Source organism: Indicator indicator, chromosome 13 (genome assembly GCF_027791375.1).
Source record: "Indicator indicator isolate 239-I01 chromosome 13, UM_Iind_1.1, whole genome shotgun sequence".
In the NCBI taxonomy this organism is placed as follows: Eukaryota; Metazoa; Chordata; class Aves; order Piciformes; family Indicatoridae; genus Indicator; species Indicator indicator.
This window is the reverse complement of record NC_072022.1, coordinates 19,284,749-19,307,612: the sequence shown is the minus strand read 5'-3', so window position 1 is coordinate 19,307,612 and position 22,864 is coordinate 19,284,749. Positions and strand designations below refer to the sequence as shown.

The 22,864-nt window shown below is 40.4% G+C and overlaps 1 protein-coding gene across 1 annotated transcript in view; it reads right to left on the bottom strand.

The window, feature by feature from the left end:
* Nucleotides 1-22,864, bottom strand: part of PSMD1 (proteasome 26S subunit, non-ATPase 1) — a 74,195-nt gene that overhangs the window by 7,984 nt on the left and 43,347 nt on the right. The window contains exons 17-20 of the mRNA XM_054386267.1: nt 15,950-16,064; nt 12,823-12,939; nt 6,097-6,199; nt 807-976 (exon numbers count right to left, since the gene is read on the bottom strand). Of these exons, the coding sequence (XP_054242242.1) occupies nt 807-976; nt 6,097-6,199; nt 12,823-12,939; nt 15,950-16,064 (505 nt within the window). The remainder of the gene's footprint in view (nt 1-806; nt 977-6,096; nt 6,200-12,822; nt 12,940-15,949; nt 16,065-22,864) is intronic.

Below are 22,864 nucleotides of genomic sequence, written 5' to 3'. Positions count from 1 at the left end.
GCAAACCTCTCTCTTCAAACTGCAAGGATTTTGAGCTTTGTGTAGATTAACTCAGTGCTCAGCTTGTGACAGGTGGAGAAAAGCAACCTAAATCATTAGGTTTTGGTCCAGAGGCTGCAATCCAGCAAGCTGGCTCAGTCCCACAGCAAGTCTGAGAGCAGTCCAGCCCTATGCATCTCTATGCATTGCAGAATCGGGCTGTGGCAATGACAGGAGGGGGCTGTACACCCCCACACTGCCACATTCAGAAACCCTTTTGTGGAAGTTGATAGCTTGGTTTTTCAGCACAGGAGATCCAGTGTGGTCCACAGCCTGCAGGGGCCATACCACAGCTGGAAGAACAGAAGCGCAAGAAAAGTGCAGTACCCATGACTGCTTGGTTTAATGTTTATTCCCCAAGGAATACAAACAAATCCTATTTTCCCACTGCTAACTTTCCTAGGGGAGAACATCACATAATTTGAGAGGGCAGAGGGGCAACACTAGTTTTTTTTTAAATAACCTTGACCTTCTGGAGTGATAATGGGTTTCTGCCTACATATACTGACTAGAGTTCCTTTATCTGTAAGCTGCTTTGAAGTGAAGGGGTCAAAGTCTGCTCTCTACATTTTTTCATGTCCCTATTCCCACCACCAGCTCTGCTATTTAAGCCTGCCCTTCAGGCTTCTTCCAGTTAGTGCCGTTTCTGGCACAAACAAGCTGGAGACATGCAAAGAAAACCAACCAAACCATTCACACCCCTCCCAGACCGCTCAAGCGTTCCGAGCAGCTACCAGCACCTCCTCTCCTCTCTGCACGTTACGTACCTTAAGATCCTTGTTAAGGCCAATGACACAGGTTGGGGTGAAAGCCAGTGACAAGAAGTGTGACAGGGGGAACCAGAACCAGAACTGGGTGAAGACCAGAACCCCCACCACAGATGGCATGTGAGTATGTCCTGTCCTTGACTGCAGTGAAATAGTTACGTTATGACCCCCTGTAAGGAATCATAAATGAGACAAGTTAATGAATGCATTCCTGGATGCTCCACAAAGACACCCAAGTGATGCACCTCTAGAAGAGCTGCTGTGAAGTGGACTACACAGCATGAGCCAGGTCACATTGCTGTCAGCTTTCTCTTCTGAAACACACCTCTCTCCTTCACTGTGATCTCAGCTTACACAGTAAAACAGGTGGGTAGCACAACAAGCAAACTGCTCTGCTAGGTATTACCCAGTCAGTGAACAGAGCCCTTCCATGCTCATTTTGCTAGGATATAGGTTTAACAAAAGTACAATGCAGGAGGCACAGAGAAAGGGAGGAAAAGGCAGACCTTTGTCATAAGCAGTTTTAAACTATAGCATAGAGGCCATCCAGAAGACAAAGCTGAGAAGAAAAGCACTGCATATAAAGCAATGCATATAGAGACTTTTCTTTCTGTGGCTGCCTCCCTGAACTGTCAGTTATTCAGAAGAAATATGCCTAGGTTTTATCCTACACCATCTCAGCAGAAAAAAATGTAAACAGCAGCAACTTCAGAAGTTACTCCTAGAGGTTATCAATCTAAGCAGCTCTCTAAGAGACAAGCTCCTGCAGTCTTTGCAGCCAAATTACATCCCTGCCAGACAACCAAGTCTTAGCTTTGTACTTGCAAAGCAGAGACCAAAACAACTCCATATGTTGATGTAGTGCAGAAACATCCAGTTAGAAACTGAACTGAAAAGCTGGGCTTGCAGACAGAGCAACAAAGGGTTAATCTGATCTTCAGTCCTCTGATGAAAAGCAGTGAATTGAGTTGAAGAGGGCACCAGGCAAGTCCATTACTGCTGACATGACCAGGTGCAGGGAGGTTAACTTTGTTAAAATATAAACATCAACTCGTGGCAAACTCAGGGCACTTTGCAGCTGAAAATCCCAAACTGGAGTTGCATTTGCACTAACAGCTACCTCAACAGGGCCAGGCAGAGGTGGAGCTGCCTGAGTTCTAACAACAAGCAAAATTAAATTTTGCTGCCCAATGTAATGAAAGCTTTGAATGATGCAGTAATGTCAAGCACCTGTCACTGTTAGTCCCAGGAGCTGTAGAAGATGGAGGAGTCTAATGCTTTCCTGTTGGATGCTCTACATACATATTTACCTCCTTACTTTTCCTTTTGTGGTAGCAACAGATCTCCTGCTGTCTGACTAGAGAGTTCCTTCCAGCTGCCACTTTGGAAGAAAGCAATGATATGTTCTCATCATTTACCACAGCATTAGGGAGGAATAGTTTGAGGTCTTGAGTGCTTGAGCTATCCTTACACATCAGATACCACACACTCAAGTTTCTGGTCTTCTCTCCATCTTTACTTTGATCTTTTCTTCACTGCATCACTGTACAAGGGCCAGGTCAGTAATCTGCAGGTAATCTGGATCAAGCAGCCCAGTGAACATTGCACAAGCAACTCAACTAGACAAGTTTTGGAGTTGAATTTTCAGAATTTAGGTTAAGCTTTAGAATTATATTATTCAATCTCTGGAATTTCCTGGATGAGTAACAGATTTTGTATTCAAAGGATGCTGTCATGCTACTTCTTTCTGCTGTTTTACACCCCCACACAGCCCACCCTTGCTCCCAGGGTTTTGCAGGGAGCAGGAAAGGTGTGGAAACATGATATTGCACAACTGTGATTTATCTTCATGATTAAGTAGCAGCCCTGAAAGCCTGGAAGGGAATATGTCTCAGATCTTTGGCTAGATAGATGAAAGCTGTGACATGATGCCTGGAAAAAAATTATTCAAAAACCACACAAGAACCATTTTGAGGGCTCACTGAGTAGTGCTGCAAGGTCCATCTTCCAGAATTCTCACTGCCAGTATGGCAAGGTTTGCTGGAATTGAAGTGGCTTTTCTAAAGGCTATGAGATTTGCTGGGTCATGTTTAATGTCAGTTAACAAGGGAAAGAGTGCAGCAAGCAGATGTGCATTATTTATACACCTTGATGAACTTACTCTTTACACAGTCATAGCGGCACTTGGTAATACTCTGGCAGTATAGCTCAGCATAACACACCATAACAACAGCCATTAGATAAAGATGCTTTATGGACTTTGGAAATTAAGTTTGCAAACCTGGCCTAGGCAGCATCCCATTTCCAAACAATATCATACTGATACTTTCTCTATCAGCAATGACTCATAATCCATTTCATTTACAGTGTGAACAAAACCGATCTGGGCTGTCAACAGCACCACCACAAAGTGAGAATCTCACAGGAGGAGCCATCAAACCCCCACCAGAGTCAATTTCAGCATGTGCAAGTGATTTGATTCAGCCAGGCAATGAAATACAAGGCAGCTCCAATCCAATGGACAAACCTCACTAGCACAGGATAGTGGCCTTTTGCCTAACTTCCAGAGAGTTAGACTCAACTTTACATGAAGAGCTCAAGCACAGGGACAGGCAGGAGAAAGGCAGAAAACAGTGGTACCAAATTAAACACATGGGAGGTCAGACCTTATGCATTGAAGTTGATATTTTGCACTGAAGTCTTTAACATCCCAAACATAACATACTGTGCCATTTGGTGAGGCAGTAATGAGGAGACAGGCACCTCTTTCCTCTGTGTTTGGGGAACACTTATCTTTTTTATCACTCATTCCAAAAGTCTCCAAACTGTGGAGAATCCAGTGCACTCACATCAGGTTGTCAACAGCTTCTCTGGCATCAGGCTGCACTGCCCAATGCTGCAGTCTGTCCCTAACCCAACTGCACAACCCACTGAATGTTGTCCACATTTAAACCTTTCCTGAATATTGAGAAAAGGCTTTTCCAGCTACGCTACAGAGATATTTGTGTAGTGAATGCTGCTCACTGGTTGAGAGATGTGGCATTAAAAACCAGAGACCACATCTAGAGTCCAGAGGGAAAAATACTTTTCTAGCAGGCAAAATGCTGACATTTAATTAGATCTGTATATCCCTTTGGTAGCTCACATTTACAAATACGCAAAAGTACATAAAGCAGATTGATTTTGCAAAGAACAGAAAGGGAGTCATCAGTCTGAAACAAGAGGGCATGTTTGTACATGAAGGGAATCATTATAAAGTTCAGAGATTTCTGGGGAGGGAAAAAATCCCTAAGTTTAAATTTAGAGTATCTGTATTTTTCTTATTTTATTAAAGATGTAAAATTGTAGCTGCTGGGGTTTAAGAACTAGACAAAGATCAAATTCTTCATTTTCATTTCAGTGTTCCCAAGGTACCCTGCTCCTTCCATGAAACCACCAGTCTAATGACTGCCTCATACTGTCAGGAAAAAACCCCAAACACCATCAGTGCATCATTTCCCAGTCGCACTGGAAACCTTGCACTTTTAATCAAGGCCTGTCATTTGAAGAGAATTAATACTTTTCTCCTTCCCCCACAAGAAAACAACCCAACAACAACAACAAAAAACCCCCCTCAAATTCAATTGCCCCAACTGTGGCAGATGACACAAAGAACCTTTTCTTCCTGGTAGTGATAATTAAATTCTATAGCTCATTGTTTCAGATAAGCACTTGTAGTTGTATGGAAGAGATAAAACGAATTTTACTCTTTTAGGAGGCTCTAATGTAAGTGGCAATAGGTTAAGAAAGGGTAGTTCACCACCTTCCCCCAGCTGCTCAGCAAGAAATAAAGAGGTCAAAGTTGGCACAAATTCACATGTAGCTTATTAAAATTGGATGCTTCTGGTTTCCAAGTCATTATAAAATACATGAGTGACACAGGAAGCAAATAAGGGTTTAGCTGCATTTTTATGATTTAATCTTAAAGGTCAGAATTCAAAGCAGGTCTGTACTGTTGAGAGAAAAATCTCTGAGCCAGCTGGGCTCTGGCTTCCCAGCAACACAGTAGGAAATGACCAAACATTGCTCAGTCTGAGCTCCAGGAGGGGTACCTGGGAGGCACGAAAGATGAAGGTAATTCCTGTTGCTTTCTTCACTGAGTAGCCCTAGTAAAAGACCACAAAGCAGCCTGACTGCCACATGCCCACCAGGAAGAGAGTTTTTTTAAGCACACTTCCATCCAGATAGGTGCAAGCAGCCTTAAGTTTTTCTCTCCACAGCACATGGCTCAGAGATGCAATAATTTCATAGAGACACCATGTAACCACAGTGCATGCTGCTGTGCTTAAGCCACAGAGACAAGCATATGAGACTCCTTTGCTTAGGTGACTTCAGGACCGACCTTGATCTCAGAGTACAAGAAAAAACAGCCTGTTCTACCTGTCACAAGGAATAAGGAGGTGGATGGCAAGGAAAGACCACAGCACAGGAGACTAGATGAAAGAAACTGTTTGGGAACTTGGAAAGGGGGTGCTTTTGACACACACCCACTGCCCTGCTTAAATCTTCAGCAGAAGGGAAGATTCAAAGCAAAACACTGTCCTCTGCTTACAGAAACCTTCCTTAATAGGCCCTGCAATTCAGGCCTTGTGAAATACTAATGCCTTTAAGAGAATCCCACCCTGATTCAACATTTAGTTATTAACACTAAGGAGATGTCTCCTATGGTAGAAAAAGGTCTTTGCAATTGTCTTCTGAAGTAACACTGATGCAGTTTGTGCAGCACTTCTCTTAATAACGAGGAAAGAGGCAAACCCAAACTTTTTAGTTATTGAAAAAGTATTCAAACCTAGTTACTGATCCATAAATGTGTATTTCAAACTTGTTATGCCTGGTTTTAACAGAAAAGGCAAAATATGAGGACTGTATGCCACCAGCTTTCCAAATTTCTGGAGCAGGTGCTTACTCAGAAAAATAAAGAGGGAACCTCTTGTGCTGTAAATCAACATTTAGGGTGACAAAACCGACAGAGCAAAAAGATATCTTTGTCCAGACTTCTGGACACAAATTCTGCCCTAATGACTGGGTTCAATGTCTCCTAACAGAAGCACATTGAAACAAGCCAAAACTACAAAACAGGGTTTATTTCTTTAATTAGTAAAAATTGCTTGAGATTTGGTATTTCTTGCTACTACTACACAACAGGCATAAAGCCAGCACCCCACCTCCCAAATGAAATTTGCTGTTACAGCTACTGTAGCCAACCAAGCTTTAAGAGATTTTGACTGCCTTAACCGTTTGGGGGAATTACCTGCATCCAAAATGCCTTGTGCCAGGATTGCTCCAAACTTTGCCATAACATCATCATGCTTATCATTGATCACTTTGGAATAGAGCTGTCTGAACTGGCTGACCTGGATAGGAAAAAAAAAAAAAAAAAAAAAAAAAAAGAGAGAAATTGTAAAATTGACTGCATGAGTCGAATATTCAGTCTTTTACGGAAGCACCCTGGGTTTCTGCATCCTAGGATGGCATTGGTATTTTCAAGGGCTTTAGACACTGGTGTTACAAAATTAATTACATATATTTTCCACACTTGAAGATGTCCATATAGCGATTAAAAAATAGTCAAGAAGAGCAAGAATTTCCAAACCACATTCTGCATGCCTTACAGGAATAGCCTGAGAGCCTCTGGAATGTCACGGGAATAAAAGATCAACTGCTGAGTTTGTAGTGAGAACTACTACATGTTCTTAAGTCCCTGACAATGCACTTACATTTCCTCCAATTCCTCCTGCTGAAAATCTCAAACCTGTATGCCACCCACAGCATGTCTGGAAGAATCTTTTGTACCTCTTCCATAAATTAATTTTTATCCACATATCCATGTGATATTTTGTTTTCTTTCCTTATTTTCTCCCCCCTATTTTCACACAAAGTCTTCACTTGACAGGCTCAAAACCAAAGGAGGTCTTTTCAAAAAGGCTCCCTCCAAGATATCTTGAACAAGCTTCTTCCTACCAGTCCACTTTTTGGTGGTATCCAAAGTCCTCTTTCCTACAAGCGCGGCCACAGGTGAGAAGGCAAACTTTTAGCTCAAGGCAGCAGGGCCAGATAGCCACCAGAGACACTGAGCAGTTCCTAGTACTGCAAATGCAGTTAAAGTTTACACATGTAAAACCCTAACACCACACAACCCCCTTTCCACTCTTTTCACAGCCAAAGAGCTTGTGCCTCTCCAGGCACACAGTGACATCTGCTCAGTGACAAGTGTCTAAAGAAAGGGCCTGCCTTTCAGCTTCAAAAGATACTTAGTGGCTGCTGTGGGCAAAGAGGCCAAGCTTCAGCACCACCACTGGGAATCTCTCTTGCACAGCTTTTGATGCTCCCAACTCCTAGTTGTACCAGTGAAGGAAGCTTATACGTTGACTGCAACACTCAAGGTCCTTCTGGCTTTAACAGCACACAGCAAACACTCAGAATCCTGACTGTGCAGGACACTGCAAGCTCCAGAGCTGTGCTAAGGCTGAGCAGCACTGAGAACCAGGAGCAACCTTCAGGCATGACTCCTAACACATGGCCAACTTGGGATGCCCTGGAGAATCTCAAAGTGCTTACAGAAAGAGTTTTCACACCAGAGGAAAAAAGAACCATTCATACAACTGAGTCAGTGACATAAGAACTGTGCTGAAAATAACATTCTGTAGAACTGGGATTCATCACGGTTAAAAAACTATCAAACGAAGAGCTGGCTGAGGAGACAAACTGCAGGGTTTCTCAGCAAAGCATGAGATCAGGCTCTCCAGTAAAAGCACATCAGAGCCATGAGGTAATGCTGCAGCCAAGGAAAGGCTAGCAATAAATCTCATTACATTTCATGTGTGAATTTTTGACCAGAGGCAGTAAGAAGACTACCTTTGAGAAATTATGTCCAGCATCCGGGATGGAAAGACAACAGAAGTTGCCTCTCCAACCCAGGAGGATTATAACCAAGAGCTGCAATGATGCTTGGCAGCCCTACACATTTAATGAATGGATTAAGACTATGTGTCTTCTGCAAAGCAGTTCTCAATGCACATTATCTCATCACACCACTTAAAATGCAGGTGGGCTAACAGAACAGACCCTCTCTGGTCGATGACACAGTTCCTGCCTTCACTGTTTCAGCCAGTATCCCAGCTGTAGTACTTGTCACCTCAACTCCTTCAGCACTGATGGCATCTAATTTGATGATATTTAAACCAGCAAAAGACACTACCATTTGTAGATGTAAATCATGACCTGCTAAACATGACTGTAGTAAGATTACTTCATTTGTTTCACACAAATGGACAGTCTCACTGCTGTGAGGAATAGCAAACAACACTTCTCTAGCAGAGGAGAAGGCATTTATTAAAACTGACAGGGGAAAACCCGCAGCTATTTCCATTTTTCAATGTAAATCAGATCAGCAATTTGTGTGCTAATATTCTCTGTTCACCAATTCCCCTTTGTCTTAAGACGTTTTTAGTTACTAGTCCTTGTCCCCAAAAGGAGATGGCTTAAATTTCCTTGTATTTGTTAAAGCTAAGAAAAAAGAGAAACATACCTTTTTAGGGCAGCAACACAGACAGACGTGTGGTAGAGAGATACTGCACACACAACACAGGATTTATTCTGGATATACTGACCAAATTCTGCTCTTGCTTCACTCCATTTAGGCTTTTTCATGCTCTCCCGATTTTTGTTTATAAAAGCTTGCACTGAGGTTGACACATTTAATGTAAACAGCTTGTTTCTTACACTTAACCTCTCTTACACTGGAAAAATACCTTAGTTTGCATTTGCAGGCTGGAAGGGAGCCTCGTGCAGTATCAAGGGCGACCACTTGCAGAGTAGATGAAACTATGCCTTCAGATAGTACTTAGGACACACACAAAGACACAGAAGCAACATGTAAAATTTATTCCCCTGGCTGAGCTATGCTTTATGTTTCCAGTGCCTTTGCTCAGAGTACAAAGTTCACGTGACTGGGCCCAGTTCTTAGGTTGGATGGATGTTACAAAGCTCATTGGGTGGACTGTAATCTGGAACTCACACCATAATCAAATCTTCAGAGAATGAAACCCTGGGTGAGGCAAGATGACACTCAGCATTTCATCTAAATCTGGTCCTGGTTTCTTCATAACATGTTGAAAATAATAGGCCAAGATGATCAAAGGAGGATGAAGGAAAAGCCTTGACATTGCCTATTATCTTCTAATTTTTGGCTAGATGACTACACTATCACAAAACCAGCAAAAGCAAATTCAATTCAAGACATTAGACATGCAGTTTGTCTCCAAAATTGCTGACTTAATTGCCCTGCAGGTCACAAATACATAATGGAGTTGTCACTGATTTCTGTTACAGTGATGTCATCACATCTATAATTTAGGATTCTATTTCACAAAATAAAGTTGTTATCACTCTCTACACTAATAAGTTTCTTAAGTGTATCAATACAGCTCAGACAAATCCATGCTGGCTGCACAAGCAGGAACTGTGTTTCAACTCCAAAGGGACGAAATCAGCTTTTCACAAGATTTGCTACTCCTTTTTGGCACTTAAGTAACTTGCAAGTTCATGGAACCTCCACCTAACAGCAATTCTTTAAACTCGTTAAATTGATTGTTTAAATAAAAAGTGAACACAACAAAGACAAATGAAAGACGATAGCAAAAGGTGAATCCAAGGCATCCTCTCACAACAAAAATGGCTTCTTTTAAACCAAAATAATTTAATTCTTAAAACTTTATTTTATTGCTGGCATTTCAGCACTGCAATGCTCAGGACTCAGATTGCATTGAGTTGGAAGAGACCGTCAAAGGTCATCTTGTGCAATTCCCCTGCAGTGAGCAAGGACACCTCCAACTAGATCAGGCTGCCCAGGGCAGCATCGAGTCCGATCTTGAACGTCTCCAGTGACAGGGCCTCAATCATATCTCTGGGCATCCTGTTTACCACTCTCAGTTGTAAACTTCCTCCTTATGGCCAGCCTAAAGCTACCCTGCTCCAGTTTCAAACCATTGCCCCTTGTCCTATCACTACAAGCCCTTCTAAACAGTCCCTCTCCAGCCTTTTTGTAGGCCCCCTTCAGGTACTGGAGGGCCATTATTAGGTCTCCTCAGAGCCTTCCACAGGCTGAACAGCCCCAATTCTTTCAGCCTGTTCTTACAGGAGAGGTGCTCCAGCCCTCTGATCATCTTTGTGGCCCTACTCTGGACCTGCTCCAGCAGCTCTACGTCTCTCTTGCATTGAGGGCCCCAGAGCTGGACACAGTACTCAGAGAGCTCTCACCAGAGCCAAGTAGAGAGGCAGAATTGCCTCTCTTGAACTGCTGGCCACTTCTTTTGATGCAGCCCAGGATGCCATTGGTCTCAAAGCTCTGAAATTGTATTCTTCTTGGAAAAATTTCTAAATCTATTCAAGGAAGATTGTTTTCTGCCATCTTCACCCCAAATTATCACCAGAGAATTTTAAGTCCTCCTAAACCAAGCTCACAAAAAAAGTTTACCAAAAAAAAAAATAATTCTAGAACATGCAAGAATGAAAAGTAATGACAGGAAGGTGTTCAGACTGGATGTCACAATCTTTATTAAAATCACCATCTCTCACATGAAAGCATCACAAAATATTTAGCAGCAGTGAGATGATGTAAATGTAATTGTAAAACATAGCTTGTCTGTGACCACATTAGGACCACACATATAGCTTGTGGGATATGAAATGCATCCTGCTCTTTTGGCCAGCTGCTTATCCAGCAATGCAAAAAACTCACATACATGAGGTTAGACACTTTGGCACACAGTGCCAGTGTGCCACTCAGGAATCTAATCAGATCAAAATATGTCACTGCCATCCAAAAATGGTTTGTTTTCTGAACTCCACCCTTTCACATCAGAATAAAATAACTTTTCTTTAGACTGGCAGAGCACACAAAAAAATGTTCCCATGGATAATAAATAACTTAATTGGCAGCATATTCCTCAAAATATTCCTCTTACTTCTGAGAATTAAATTATATTGGTTAGAAGTAATTTTTGAGGTGTTCAAAACAAGTAAAACTTTTATATTCTTCAAAACAAGTAGAACTTTGATTTTTCTCTATTTGGTTTCCAAATTAGCAGAATATTCCAGGGATTATTTTAGTTTACAAACTGTAGTTTATTTGGGGTTTTGTTTGTTTTTTAATATCTCCTGTGCTTGTATGACTAGGTATTGAGTTGCTTTCTGTATCTAATATGTAATACCACATAAATTCTGGCTTGAACAAGTGTTTTTCAGTTCTTCTCCCCATTTTGAAACAAGCCATTGACCCCAAACTACACATCTCATTCTGTATTTGCTAGGCAACTATTTTAATCACTCATTTAACAAGGCTAGATATTATACCTCACTCTGAAGCAAAGGTTACCATGCCTATTTGGGGAAAGAGATCCAATTTTATTACACACCTCATATAATCTGTAATTTTGCTAGCTGTTCTCCTGTCTGCAGTTTTTAGGACACACAGACTCTTTCCCCTATCATCTTAAAAAGAGAGAAACTGCACCAGACAGACTCAGCAATTAACACTCAGATGTCCACCTGATTCAGAGCAGTCTGCAATTCCCATCCCAAGAGGATCAGGGAGCTTTGTAATCTAAAATTAATTTATTTTTAGTATGTCCTTTCACAGAAGAAAATATTTCTTACAGGTAGGAAGCTGAGGAAAGCTACACCATTTGTCCAGCATTAAGAGGAGCACAGAATGATTAAACCTGATCTCCTCCATTGAGGGCTACCATTCCAAACATCTGACCAAGGAGAAAGCAATAAAACAAAGAAGTAGTTTCTTTCTACAGAAAGATAAAGATAATTCAGCTCCACGTTACACAGACTTTGTGTCTTGGAAGATGAGGGGATCTAACAGAACTCTAGTGTTCTCCACTGGCTTATTCAGTTGAACCACAAGTTCTCATAGTATATACACTGCTCCCAGATTCTGCTCAGTGAAAACTGTTGTGGGCTTTATTGTGTTTTGTTTCTTTATTGTGTTTTTGTTTCTTTATTGTGGTTTTTTTTAGTAATTCAAAGGAACAAAGTGTTTGCCAGCAAATCTTCATGTTTGTGACTTGGAAATAGCCAAGCACCTGTATTTGTAGATTTCCTTTGCTGACCTTCCCAAGTGAAACTTTCTACTGGATAAAGATTTTTTTCCCCTTCCCATCCAGTTAAAAAGTGACTGGTTTTAATCACAGTTCAATTTCTAAAATGACATCAATAAAAGCAACCCATATGTGACAGATGATTAGCAAAGTACCAGCTACTGCTCCACCCCAGTGCTCACCAAAGCAGATGAAATGTGGAACCTCAGAGCTTCTATTCTGTAGACTTTTAGTCTGTACAAATGTTTGCATATCATCATCTGTCATATATTCACAGAGCAAACTATTTTTAGAAGCTAAACAGCATATGCAATCCTTTTTGCTTTCTGAGCAGAAACCAAAACTCCATTAAAAAAATGTATTTGCTATAATGCCTAGAAGCCATTTCTGACAACAGAAAATGTTTCATCTGCAAAGTGTAAGACTAGCTACAGAAGAAACACATTTATAACAGTACTTCCCTGCAGGGTGACCGCATCCAAAACTAAGTTTATTATAATCAAATACAACTTCTTTACTAAATAACAGTGTTCACATAAACTGTGAGCTTGCAGGCCTCAGCATGTGTTAGTGCAAGACAGTCACTTTTATATCATTACAAGATGCTTTAAGACCCTTTAAGAAAAAATATTTATTCTTGTAACACCTAGAGTCACAATGCTGTCATCCATCAGGTGTGTTTCAATTAGAGTGCATCGCTCCCCCTTTCCAAACTGCATGCTCTGACCTGTGCAGGAGCTTCCTGCTGTACATTCAGCTCTGGCTCTTTACAAGGCACATACATGTGCAGCACCAAGCACTCAAGATTTAGCATCCCAGACTATTCTTCTTCCACCTAACAAGCCAGTATGTAAGGTATACCACATTACCTTTGGGCAGGTAATCTCCGTCTGCTGGATCATGATAAGGGCAGATGCAATCAGAGCTCCTTGACGTACATAGTTGACAGGATCATTTGTCATTGGCTCAAGCAAATTAATTGCTTCCTAAAAATAAAACCCAAACCACCGTTAAATAAGTAGTCAGAAAGTTATTACAATTATTTTTAGTATCCTAGAATTCAGTACCCTAATAGAAGGTGATCAGATTCATGCTATGAGATACACTTTAAAATGTATTTTGCTTTTTGTTAGTAAATGAGGCAGAAATTTGCATTTCTGTGGATTTTAATCTAAAAATAAGGAATCAAAAAATAAACCACAATAACCAAGAGATAGATGGAACAAGAAATAGGGCAACAGATAAACAATTGTTGTAAGCAACAGATGCATTCATCGCAAGAACTACTGACATCCTGTAAATAGTACACAAATTATTCATATATTTCCTTTGCCATTCTTCCCAGGAAAATACATCATTTATTTCTGCATGAAGCAGAGATATCAAATGATACGCTGGAGGTTTGAAAATGAGATGGTTAAACAACCTGGGTCCCAAATTCTTGGCCTTACACTTCACCTGTGACATTTAGCATCACATGAAAGCATTCATTTCAAATCTACATGAAGTGGGGCTGCCTCTGAGCACTTATATGGTAAATTTAGGGTTTTTTTATATGTATTTCAAAACTCTCTATTGCTTCTTCAAATTCAGTAACTTTCCAGCTACGCACAACAGGAACGTGATCCGCAATGGTCTAATCAATAAGCATTGCTTTCAAGACAGTCATTGATTATGAAAAGTCTATTGGAATAAATACTGTTTAGATGCACTTAAGACCAGCAGGGGCAATTTGCAGGCATCCCAGACTAAATCAAATGTTTAGGCACATTTTTTCATCTCTATTTACATTTCTGTCACTTGGTGAGCCACTTAAATATTCATAGGATTAAAACAGACACCATTCGTAACCTGCAAGGTCCTCAGCACACATTACACAGGACAACTGAGCTCATGTAAACTCACTGCCAGCAAAATGAGATCCCTCTCCTTCCTCAGTTTCCCTTCAGCTATCCAGTTCTATCCCTCTTCCCTGTGCTGGCTGCAGGCCTTGTCTCACCTCTCAGTGAGCTTTTCCAGCCTGATAATGCAACGCAAACTGTTCTCTTTTTGCTATTTATTACTCCTTTCAGTTTTCCGCAAGTTTGTGTCAGTTCACCAGGGAGCTGGACACGAGAGACAGCAAAAGGTGGCAGGGACGCATTCCTGTGCAAACTGGTCTAGGTGAACCTGCCTCAGCATGGGGTTTAGACTGATGATCTCCAGAGTTCCCTTCCAAATCCTACCACTCTAAGAGTCTGACACTACCTGTTTCAACAGCAGGAAGCTGTTAGTGGGCTCAGCCAGCCTTCAGCTACCAAACTCTTCAGATCTAGGCAGAACAAACCTAAGACAGCAGTTTGTACAGCCATGGGCTTCACAGATAAATCAGGGCTCTGGCAACACACAGGCTTTCTAAAAGCACTCTGAAATGGCATGTGAAGCAAGCTGTTAAGAAACTCTTTGAAACTGATAACAGCTAGACTGATAGCAGCTAGATATGCATGTGAAGAAGTTCAAAGAGCTCTTTTAAGCTATTATTTAACCTTCTCATTAAAGAAGTCAGACAGAATAACTTGGCAATCTCTTATACAGAACTTTCTCCTGTCCATACTTAAAACCAACAACATGAACAAATGCAGCTGAGTGTATGACCCCTCAGTGTTACTTCTCTCAGGCTGAGGCTTCTAAAAACAAGTTGCTTTTACACAAACACCACCATTCCTAAGAACCACTTCTGGAATAATGTCTTCACTTAGGTCGCTTCTGCCAATTGAGATATCTGGGAGGCTATGCTTCTCCATCTGAAAGTGACTCAATCATTCCTTGACACACATTCAATACCATGCATGGAACATCCACTATGACAGAAAGCTGAACTTTCCAATATATTTGGACCTTCAGAACTTACTAACATCAGCTCTGAAAGACATGTCTGCTTATATCAGATAGTTTAGGTCTTTATCACGCAATATGTCTGGAAATAAATAGAATTCTTTGTGTCACTAAAAGCATTGCTACTTAAATCAACTTGTCAGATGAAGCAGGTTAAATATATTTAGCAACTTGATTCTACCTTTTGCATGAGAGTAAAGCAACCTGGATAAAAACTGAACTTTCACTTTGCTTTCAAGTCTGCAGGCTTTAGACACACACTGCTTCTGGTCTTTACTATCAGCATTCTGTGTATTTCAAAACACAAGTGACGTGCTGGGGACCAGTCACTTGCAAGAGCCACAGATGAAGTGTTTAACACTAGCAGAGGAGGAGATGATATGGTTAAGTGTGAGATTTATCGAAGACTTGGAAATATTAAATATTACTTCTTCTTGTACAGTCTGTGCACTTGTTCTGAAACTGTGATGCAGTATACATGTGGGTGATACAGAGGAAGCTTATCCTAAGCACTTGCTGCTTGTGGAAATGCTCACTTCCCACAGCAAAAGCAGAAATCCTACTCTGAAAAGTCCCTGCTATCATCTGTGAGAACTATCCTTCAATGACACTTATAAAGCAAGAATAAAATTTAGTGGCTGTGAACTACACACCTGAAACTACAGTACATTTCATTTAATTTCACTGCACTTGGTTTTACTACAAGAATCTTCCATGAATTATGTTTCACAGAAGAGAAGAAAGGAGCTAGAAGTTGTTCAAAGCAGTTGCTGTTTTCCTGTCGCTGGCACCCCCTTGTTATCCACAAATCTACTCCAAGGCCAAAGAAGTACTGCCTTTGGAGTACTGAACACTTGAAGTTTAGTGGCAACCTGACAGTAAGACAACTCTGAGAGAACTTTTTAACACAAATATATAAAAACATTGCTCCACTTTACCTGTTCTGCACAAACCTCTATGCTCAGGGCAGTCAAAGAATCTAAAGTACTGCTCTATTCCAGCTGGCTAGCGGTGTACATGTGAAAAAAAAATCTTATCTGTGTGTGTGACATTTCTGCACAAATGTCTTGGTGGCATGAGAAAGAAGAAAAGTCTTGGGCAGTAGATGCTTCTGGTCCTCACCTTGTTTCCAGTGCCCGCACAGCAGATACCCAAAGCCATGGCAGCTCCGTAACGCACATGGGGATTGTAGCTCTCTGACAGCAAAGAAACCACACTTGGACACTGCTCAGGAGTCCTAAAGAAAGACAAAAAAGGAATGTTATTTATTAGCACTGGTCTTCAAAATAGTAAGACTTCACTCTTCATACTGGAAAACTCAAAATTGTCCCTCCACACTGTATGTTTTGCATTTCTCAGTGTAACCAGAGAGGCGGAACAAATGAACTAAGAAGAACACAGGGACTGCACAAATGAATAAACTCTCCTACCACTGCAAATATCATGCACAGTTCCCACAACTAAAGCCTTCCTTTTTCCATATTTTGACATACTTCCTGCCTATAAAATATTGCATAGCAGAATGACATATCCACTGAGACCAAGGTCTTCTCACCAGAACAGGTTTATTCTCCATGAGACACAGTATTAAATCTCTCCTCAGTAGATATAAAATCCAACTCCATATTCAATCAGCCCTCAAGGTTGATGGGTCCCAGACTCCACTCTTAATCACCACTTCTGCCAATGACTCCTCACCCTCACCTACTGCTGTATATCAAAGCATATGAGGAAATTCTGACACAACTCACACTTGCAATCCGTCTATCAGCAATGCCTACTGTTGCCTCCTTAAAATATTATGTTGTGATTTTGCTGCCTTTTAAAAGATCTGAAATAGGAGTATATGCTCCACACTTCACTAGCTGGAAACCACTGTCCTGTGGTCCTTGCAGCAACAGAAGCTCTAGCTTTTGGGAGATGAAAGGGAACCCTTTAATTTCCTACAGCAAGAAGTACATGTTGCTAATCCAAACAGTCTTGTGAATATTGAGTAGAATCATGGTCTGGGTTGGAAGGGCAGGGGCATCCTCAACTAGATCAGGCTGCTCAGAGCCCTGTTGAGCCTCACCTTGAATATTTCCAGGAATGGGGCCTCAACTACCTCCCTGGGCAACCTGTTCCAGTGTTCTACTGACCTCATGGTAGAGATCCTTGTTCCTAACATCCAATCTAAATCTACTCTTCTCTAGTTTGAAACTACTGCTCCTTGACATATCAATACAGGCCTTTTGAATTAGGGCAGAGTTCACTTCTAGGTGTAGATATATTTCTTTCCCTCCTGTCTCTGTACTCATGTTTATCACTCCATTAATTGTAATGCCACGCGAACCACTTTGTAATATAGTACACTGCCAACTTCAGCTTTTCTAATGCAGCAAAGGCAACACTGTCTGTAAAATAAACCCCTCTTCATCAGCCAAATCTTCATTCTGAACTCAGAGGCATTACAAACACATCCATTAAAGCTAATCTCTTAAAGTACCCAGTTTCCTGACACCATGAACAAAGAGCAATGCAGGAATGTGGTTGGCAAGTACATGCTCATGAAAAAGAAAGATGAGAAACTATAAATGGTAAGTGATTTAATTATGTTTGTTTTCAAAGTGCACATCATCTGGTTATCTACTTCATCTCGCTGCCTTGCAGCCTGGACTAGATTTTTAATTGTCATACTCACAAGCCTAAAAACAGTTCTGCAAGTCATTTACTTTGATTATAAACTGATTTCAGACTGAAATGTACAAAGGAAGAGCCAAGAACACCTTAATTATAGCTTCTCTTTCTACATGTGCTATACTGAAACATAGAGGTTTGCAGCAGTACCTGCTGTACACAGAAATTACAGCATCATGTAGGATCTTTAAGTGTCCCCCAAAGCACTCAACAACTCCGGAGGTAGAAAAACCATTACAAAGTGTGCTCCAGCATTGGTTTTCTTTAAATGAATACCCAAATTATAGAAAACAGTAATAAAAAAGACCTGAAACAATAATCTAGTTCACTCTCTTCTTTGTGATTGTGGACAGAAGACGTGTCACATAATCACACACTCATACTTTTATACTCTATACACAAAATCAGTCAGTTTCTACCCTAGCTATTATATCTTCCCATTTCAACACTTCCCCATAGTCTCCTCTAATAACTACAGTCCTTTATACTCCTCTCTCCTGTTCTGATTGATCACATACAGGCAACACCACCACCACACAGACTCCAGTCCCCTTCCAGCATTGCTGAAGGGACTTGAAGGCACCCAGGTTTCAGAAGCTCTTCAACCCCTCAGCAGTACTGGCAGCAAGATTTCCTCCTCCTTCCTTACTTTCAATAGTTTTTTTTTTCCTTTATGAGTTGTGTGAAAAAACACCTGCATGTGCAAACAATCCCTTCTGCCACTACCACCACCTCACCAAAAAAACTCCCTCCAAACAGCATCAAAAAAACCCCACAAACAACCAAAAACCCCATCAAAACAGCAAAACACACAGGAGAATAAACGAGTAAGCACAAAGCTGCTGGAAACTGCTGCCTCTGAGAGGTAGCCACCACAATAACAAATGTTAAGAAATAGGAAAGAGCTGGGAAATGGAATGATTCTGGCCTGCAAGCAAGCAGTAGAAGTGAACATTATAAACTAAAAGGCACATTTAAAACTACCTGACAGTCTCTTGCTCAAATAACAGCCTGGATGCTGACAATGGTTTTTTATTTTGTTTTGTTTTGCTTTTTTTTAATGAGCTGATGCAGAAACCAGGAGTCACAAATCCCATAATAAATGAGCCCAAGCATTCAGCTGCACAGAAGACTTCAGCTCTTGCACAAAAACTCTTAACACCTTTGTGTTTGCTTTACTTCAGCAAATGTTAAACAGGCAGATTGTGAGCCAAAGAAGAGAAAAACAGCTTCTGGCAAAAATAGGATTATACACTTTGAAGCATTAATCATTAAATTGGACACATCTTTGTGTCTGCAGGCTCAGAACTTCCAACACAGTTTTTAATACAAAATCAGAATTAATGTATGCTAATTGAATATGGAATTTTAAGCCAGATTTACATTATTGTGGCCATTATTTTAAATGCTTTAATCTCAAATCCCTCCATAAAACAGTCAAACATTCTGACAGGAGTCTTTCTATAAATCCTCTTTGGGAATTAAAGCTACTTCATGGGACCCCAGTAATGCAGTCTTCTTGAACCTGCAATTTTCCAAAAGTGTCTTCCCACATAACAGAGGATGAGAAGCCAGAACCACGAGAGGGCTGAGGAAGCAAGAGAGTCTTGGAAAATGCTTATCAGAGGAACAGGAATTCAGTACACATGATGACTGTTGGCACCGATGCTAAAGCAGTAACATTTGTTTGTTCGTTTTACTGCTGAGACACTTTACAAAATCCTGCTCTCTCTTGCCAAAGGTTACCCCCCTATAAACCCAAAGGCAACTTAATAAACTTCATAAAACACAAAACAATTCTGTCAAGTGATCAAAAGAAAAAAAGCAAAGCTCTCGTAAGCAGTTACAGGCTGCGATCATGCTCCTGTGCCGTTACTTCCAAATGATAATTCAGCTGGGAAATACATTTAAAATATGACCACATTCTCCTCCTCCTGGCTCAAGACTTTCACCCTTCACTCAGAGCACAGCCACACAAGCTTCTGACGACATCCAGCACAACAGAGGGGCGGTCCTGCTGCGGTCCTTTCCACTTCCCTGATACCAAGCCATGTTTCCAAACCATGCAAGTTTCCAAACCATGTTCACCCCTCCAGCTCCCTGCTGGAGTCCTCCACCACCCTGTTGTGCTGATAGCTGAATCAATGTGGTTATTCAGTAGATACCTCTTAGAGGAGAGGTAATGAAGAGTACAAGAAAACTTAAGAACAGTAATTAAAAAAAAAAAAGGAGAAATGGTTTATCAGAAGTCCATCAACAATAAACTACACTTAGCCAGTCCTAATACAGACATCTGTCATTACTGCAAGTTAAATACAGAACACCACATAAAATATCAGGATACCATCTGAAGATATACTGAGCAGAAATTTCATCTCCAGACACAATTTTTTGCCCCTCTTGAAAGTCATGGTAAAAATTCTAAATCTGGAATATATTTCATATATTTTGAGGACAGTAGTGAAGTGCCATAGTTCTCTATCCTGAGCTTCCCATAACACAGTCCAGTAATTTAATTAAAAATTCTGGCATTAAAGCCTATGGCATGTCTCTAAACTGGGCAGTATATCCTAGAAAGATGAGCAATATCTATTTTTAAAACCCAAATTATCTTTAATGCACTGGTTCCTTCCTTTTTTCCTAACACTGGTTTTGCTCAAGCAGTTTGCTTTTGCAATTACAATTTACTACAACAGCAAAACGACCACAAAAGAATGGCCTAATTATTTCCTTCATTTTCATCTGAAAATTGCTCAGCTGCTCCTACATAAGCCATCAAAACACAGACGTCAGTGAACCCAGACCCACATACAAAAACCCAACACCACAACTAGCTTCAACTTTGTCGTGTCACTAGAAATTAAATCAAACCAGAAGCCAAAAAATGCCTAAACGTTTCTTCTACAGGACTTTAACACAGCTCTGTTTCTACCCTACATGAGGACAAGTTTTATTGTTGTAATATATGGGATGCAGATGAAGGACTTCATCCAACAACCAGTTTGGTTTGTTTCAGAAGTCATAAACGAAACCCTAAAGAAAAATACAGATGCACCAAGACAGTAATGAAGGGTTTCTTAGGAAAACATAATAGTTAGCATTTTATTAATTTTTACTTAACAACTGGTTGATCTCAAAACCTCTACAAGAAAACAGTCAACCTAAGCTAAAGATTTTGTATATTCAAGGAAACCAGAACCAGAGGGAACACAAAGGAGCTGCCTAACTACTGACCAATTATCTTAGCCTTAGCCTCAACTTTGGTCTCATTTCTCAGGATGTTCACCTCCTGGATATAATTGAATGTAAGTGACATACTTATATAAATGTCATATTCCCTCTATATAAAGCTGATACTTAGTTTGTAAGCATCCTTCAAAAAAAGAAAGGAAAGAAAGTTCTTCTTAGGCCACCAGTGCAAATATTCACAAAATTCACCAGAGGGTTGATTGTTACTAACACAGACTAGTATGAACATTAGCACCCAGATCAGCTGGGCAGGCAAGGCGGTCAATTTTCCTTTCAATTCATGATGTTGACCATGGAAGGTTCTCCACAGTTTGCAGAGAACCTTGAAATGTTATTTCCTTTTCACTACAAAACGTTTCTTACAGCAGCATTATTAGGAATCTGTAAGGAACCTAAACTGGGTTTTTCTTCTGAAGGTTACTACAACTGCAACATCTGCAGACACTGTCATTCTTAATAGGCTTTGCCTACAAGAGCCATATTGGGCTACTGAAAGTTGAAGAACACTGTTAGCTCCATCAACTCTGTTTAATAATCCATTTTAATCTTTTTTTCCAAAAGGCATGAAAGAACACCACAAGAAAAATTAAAAAGTCAAATTGCCATATCTTGAAGCATAATCCACTTTGTTTTAGACCATAGCCCAGTTAGAATCACATCCAAATGCCTTTGTGCAGTTTATCTCCAATCCTGTACGTTGCACATCTTGAAGGTTAGAGGACAATTGCCATTTCACTTTACATTTCAGCAATATTTAAACATGAAGTCCTCTCTATGTATATAAGGTAGCATCAATAAGTAAACAAACAGAACACAGAAAATAAACCATCACACTTGCCTTCTGATCAAGACTAAAAATGGAAGTGTCTGAAGCATCACTAACATAGATTTCTTTTTTTAGTCTAAATATTTAAGGACTTCACAATTTATTGAAAAATGAAACGTCAGAGAATTAAAGAACAATGTCAAATACATCTTTTAAATTCATCATTAAGTCTCTATGGTCATATTTCAAAAGATTCTAAATATTTATAATTTCCTAAGCTCCCGGACATGAATTAATCATTTAATACAGAACTATTTCCACAAGTTGCTTTGGTAGTGCAGTGACAGCTAAAAAAAAATTAGAAAAGCTTAAGAGAAGTTTCATTTAATCCATGAACGAGTTAATAAAGGAGGAATGCAGATATTTAATTGTACCATTTGCAGTCATTCATGAAGGGGGGTTGCGTGGCAGAGGGTGTAAAGCATAGAAGACAGAAAATCTACAGAGAAAAATGCAGCAAAAGGGATGTATTTTGGTGTAGATTAAGCACAGATGCATACCCCATTGCTTTTTCTCTTGATAAAAATGATCTGACCTATTTCCATGTCAGGGATTTCCTGCAGCTATCTCTTGTGCCACACAGCCTCCTTCTCTGAAATGCCTCCTGGTTGCCTAAGCAAGACATGCTAAAGAATGAGAACTTGTAGGAGGCCCCCACTGTCAGGAGGGTGAGGCTGAGTGCTGCCAAGAGGCACAGCAGATGAATAGATAATCACCATCTGAACAACACCCTCACCAGTGTCAGTTCCTATCTAATGTAGACGTGGCTCCATTCAAATGAAATAGTATTGGCAATTTGAAAGCAGAAGTAACAGCAAGAAGTGAGGAAAAAAACCCCTAAAAATCTATGCATGGCTCAAATATCCTGGTTATGGTGGAGCAAGGGTGGGGTCTAGCAAGGTTTCAGGTTTAATGCTGATTAATGCAGAAGAGGAACTGGACATGGGGGAAGGACAGTGGCTTGCACAGAAAGCCTGGCCAGAAGTATGCAGTGAAGAACCTGCTACAGATCTGTAACATATAGGATGATGTGTTCCTCAGAAAGTATTCAAACCGGGAAAAGTGAAATTAATAATAATAATAATAAAAAATAAATGCATCACACAAACAAAAATATCACAAAAGGCAGATGTTTTCCAAAAAGGCATGTATTTTCTAGCCATCTGCAGTGAAACAATGTACCAATATGCTACGCAAGCCTACATGCAACTAACTCCAATCATCTTCCACTGTGAGTTCCTAAGAAAACTCTGGTTTCATCTGTATTCAAACAAACAAACAAACAA